At 33.3% G+C, this 3,501-nt stretch overlaps 1 protein-coding gene across 1 annotated transcript; it reads right to left on the bottom strand.

Moving 5' to 3' along the window:
• Positions 1–225: 225 nt before the first annotated feature.
• LOC145952862 (auxin response factor 4-like) lies at positions 226–3,137 on the bottom strand. Its single transcript, XM_083065928.1, has 4 exons — positions 2,528–3,137; positions 2,332–2,407; positions 2,139–2,229; positions 226–1,833 (listed from the first exon to the last, which is right to left on the bottom strand). Exons 1-4 carry the CDS (start codon positions 2,618–2,620, stop codon positions 1,569–1,571), a joined length of 525 nt encoding a protein of 174 aa, XP_082922054.1. The 5' UTR covers positions 2,621–3,137; the 3' UTR covers positions 226–1,568.
• Between the last annotated feature and the right edge of the window lie 364 nt (positions 3,138–3,501).

Raw genomic sequence — 3,501 nt, 5'->3', positions numbered from 1 at the left:
TTCCCATTTCATCTCAAAACAGGATGTTTTCAAAAATCGGTCCAGATTCATACTCTTCAAAAATCTTAAAAATAGGGTGCACATTTGTTCTATAATAATTAGGAGATTTGTTCCGTAATTAGGACAGATTTGGATGATTTGATTTGTACAGTTTTTTATTTCCTTATTTCCTTAATTAGGAGACTAGTAGTCTATATAAATGTATTTTGAGGAATTTTTAATTATAGCTGATTATTACAGTTTTTATTTCCTTAATTATAGCTAATTTGTACAGTTTTTTATTTGCTTATTTCCTTAATTAGGAAACTTCTAAATAAATCTCTAGTTATCGATTAACTTTTAATTTTGAGGAAAGTTTCCATTTCATTAAGTTCATAAATAGGCAAAACAGGGAAATAAAAAAAAGGAAACAAATAATAGGCAATTCTTATAATTAAATAGGAATCCCTATAAATCAGTAACAATAATAAAGAATAAATCGTAGATCCTAATCCCTGAAATTCTACAACATAATAATATCCCATAAATTTTGGGATTTCTATCCAACAGTAATTATTCTGTTAAATTTTTTTGTTTATAACTATTCTGTTAAATATATTGTTATTACTATAATTATGTAAATTTAAAGGTTTTTTTATGCATATATTATATAGAAATATAATTTTACATTTTAGGCAAAAAATATAGGATCTTACACAACCCCCGGTTTCAATTTTTTCTCCCCTTCCTGATCTTAGGTAAAATCTCAATTTTAACAACATTACTTTTGAGATTTTGCATAACTGAATTTAAGTTACTTCTCCATGGTTAGCAGACTAAAAATTATAAAGCAGTTTATGCCACTTCATATAACAAATAATCAAGAAGGGTGGCCAAGGTGAAAGGTTAAGGCAGCCCAATTATACACCCACATTATGGATAGGAATAGGATCCATTCCTAGACCCTGCATACAGCAGAAGCTTTATAGTACCATGTTGAATTTAGTTGTCTATATACGTTTTATTGTTAAATTCACCTAATAAGTAAAGCTTATTGGAGAGTTTGTCCTTCACACAATGTAAGAGCAGAAAGCAAAATTGATAGGCTACAACGCAATAATGTCAAGTAGTATAATATGATTAGGTAATAATTTTAGATTAAGCAATGATGAAACCAACTTTACATAACTCTTCACAATATAAAAATTTAATTTCAGCACAGGGCATATTAGACATATTCAACTTCAAGCCCAAAGAGCTCTCACATATTAAAGCACATTATGTATAAAACCATTCCTAAGCTTTTATATAATAGCTTAAACTATTGGCAGCCATGATCCTTGAGAGGAACTATGAGATTAGAAGTAAATTTCTCCAACTGTCCCATCGTTATCTTTACCTGTGAACGTAAGCCTGAATAAGCTCCTATAAGTAAGAACAAATGCTGTTATGGGCGCTCTCTCTTTTCTCCATAGCTTCCCATGTGAACTATTATATCAGTCTACCACTTCACTTTCATTGTGACCAAGTGTTGACTACCAATAACTGACAGATAAGTTCTCATGACAAACATCAAATTAATGAATCATCTATAGTTTCCATGACAAAATGGAAATCAAAGGTCCAATAATTAGAGTATGAAGTTCAAACATTTTGCAAAACAAAAAATCTGATCCATTAATATAGTACCTTGGACTGTAGAAAACATGAAACATGCTTTTCGCAGATATAGCATTGGCCACAGAAGAAAGGAAATTGGGATAATAACTCTGGCTACCAACAATTGACTCAGGAAGACCATTTCTTGGTCGAGCAGCTCTTCGGATTCCCAATCTCAATTCTCCATTTTCACCCCTACAAACAAATTAATGACCAATAAGAAACAAACATTATAATGATTTTATTATCAGTCATTTTCCATGCTTCCAAATTTTTGCAAGACAAATTCTAGATCCCCGTGAACCAAAAATGTCACTATGCTAATTTAGTACTTCACTGTCACTATGACAAGAAGCTTCCTTAATATTAACATTAACAATGAATGTTTACTAATCATTCCAATAAAAGAACAAATTAACAGTGATTGCTAGAATAGTATAGGAAAAACAAACATATCAATACCAATGAAAACAATATCCTATTTGAACATGTATACACACCTTAGAAAGAGAACTGCATCTCCTGAAACGAGATTCTTTTGGTTAACAAAGATACTCCAGCCAGTAGTGAGCAGATGCTGCCTTGGCTGACCTGACAAAAAGTTACCACATGGACTTTTTGTATCATTTATGTCAATCAATATGTGATTATGAAGCCAGCAACACCAACTTTTTCATTTATTTTTTCAATTACCTCTATAAATATGTCTAAATTTCCATTCCACACCATGCAGGTCTTTGGCAACAAGCTCTTGAGAGGGTCTCTGCTGCTTATAATCTTGTAGTGAGCACAAAAGAAATTCATCATTCTCAGGGAGACAAAGAATTCAAAACTCTTGAACAATTTCATTGTAGAACTTATGAGTGCAAAGTAGAGCATGGTGTCACACCAAAGGAGGAAAACAGTCTTCAGCAGCTCTGCGAGGGACTGAGAACCCCCCATGAGTGCTGGTGTCTGAGGCTGTCAGCATTTTGCAAAACATGTGAGGTGTTGACTTGGCAGGTGTTGTTTCATTTCCCTCTTCATCTACTCTCAATTCCTCATGATCTTTCCCCTCCAAATACAATCCTGCCAACTGAACACAACCCAAGATTTCAAGCACTCCCCTTGTACTACAAACAATGCTCAAAATAATAAGAATTTCTCTGCTTTTACAGAAGCAAAATAAGGTTTGATTGGATAAATTTCTCCAAAGCTCTTTTAAGAAAGAAAAATAAGAAGAAAAAATGAAATAGGTTTTTCTTTAAACTAAAAATAGTTTATGCACAAACTAATTTGTAAAAGTATTCTACTCTAAACTTCTCCAAAATCTTATTTTTAGTTTATACATCAATTTTAACTTATAAAAAAACTTATTTCAATTTTATTTTCCATTTTTTTTCTCCTATAAATGTTTTGACAAAATTTCATCCAAACATGCCTTAACCAAAGATGCACCAAAATAGAATAACTACAAAAGCCAACCTCAGCCTGGGGAAGCAAAGTAACCTGTGTATAAACCTCATCATTCTCCTTATTGGCCTACTCATAGAGAAAAATAAACACAATTAACCGAACCGATACAAGGGTGCGAGAACTTTAGATGAATTAAGCAGGTCCAACACAAGTCCACCCTCAAATTGAGTACTCACAAGTATCTGAATATTGACAACTCTACAAAAGATCTGTGGCTGAAGATCATAGGTAGGCATCTCCATTGGTGAAAAGGGAGAGAAGGATGCAGCTTGTTCTAAGTGCCCTTGAAGGAAATACACCACCACATTCCCTTTCTTTGGGAGGGAAGTGAGGGGGCCAGTACAAGCGTGCCAGAGCTCAAGATAAGAAGAAGACACACGTGCGGAGGAGGAGCCAGAGGATGAACAA

This window comes from Cajanus cajan, chromosome 10, assembly GCF_000230855.2.
Source record: "Cajanus cajan strain Asha chromosome 10, NIPB_CcT2T_4, whole genome shotgun sequence".
Lineage (NCBI taxonomy): Eukaryota > Viridiplantae > Streptophyta > Magnoliopsida > Fabales > Fabaceae > Cajanus > Cajanus cajan.
Note: the sequence above shows the minus strand (reverse complement) of the source record. Positions and strands in the feature narration are given on the sequence as shown.

Excerpts from the sequence above, each read along its gene's own strand:
- LOC145952862 (XM_083065928.1), bottom strand. The coding sequence starts at position 2,620 with ATGTTTTGCAAAATGCTGACAGCCTCAGACACCAGCACTCATGGGGGG. Across the intron at positions 2,408-2,527 it reads AAGACTGTTTTCCTCCTTTG|CAGCAGAGACCCTCTCAAGA; the intron begins GTGTGACACCAT and ends CAAGATTATAAG. Across the intron at positions 1,834-2,138 it reads GATGCAGTTCTCTTTCTAAG|GGGTGAAAATGGAGAATTGA; the intron begins GTGTGTATACAT and ends ATTTGTTTGTAG.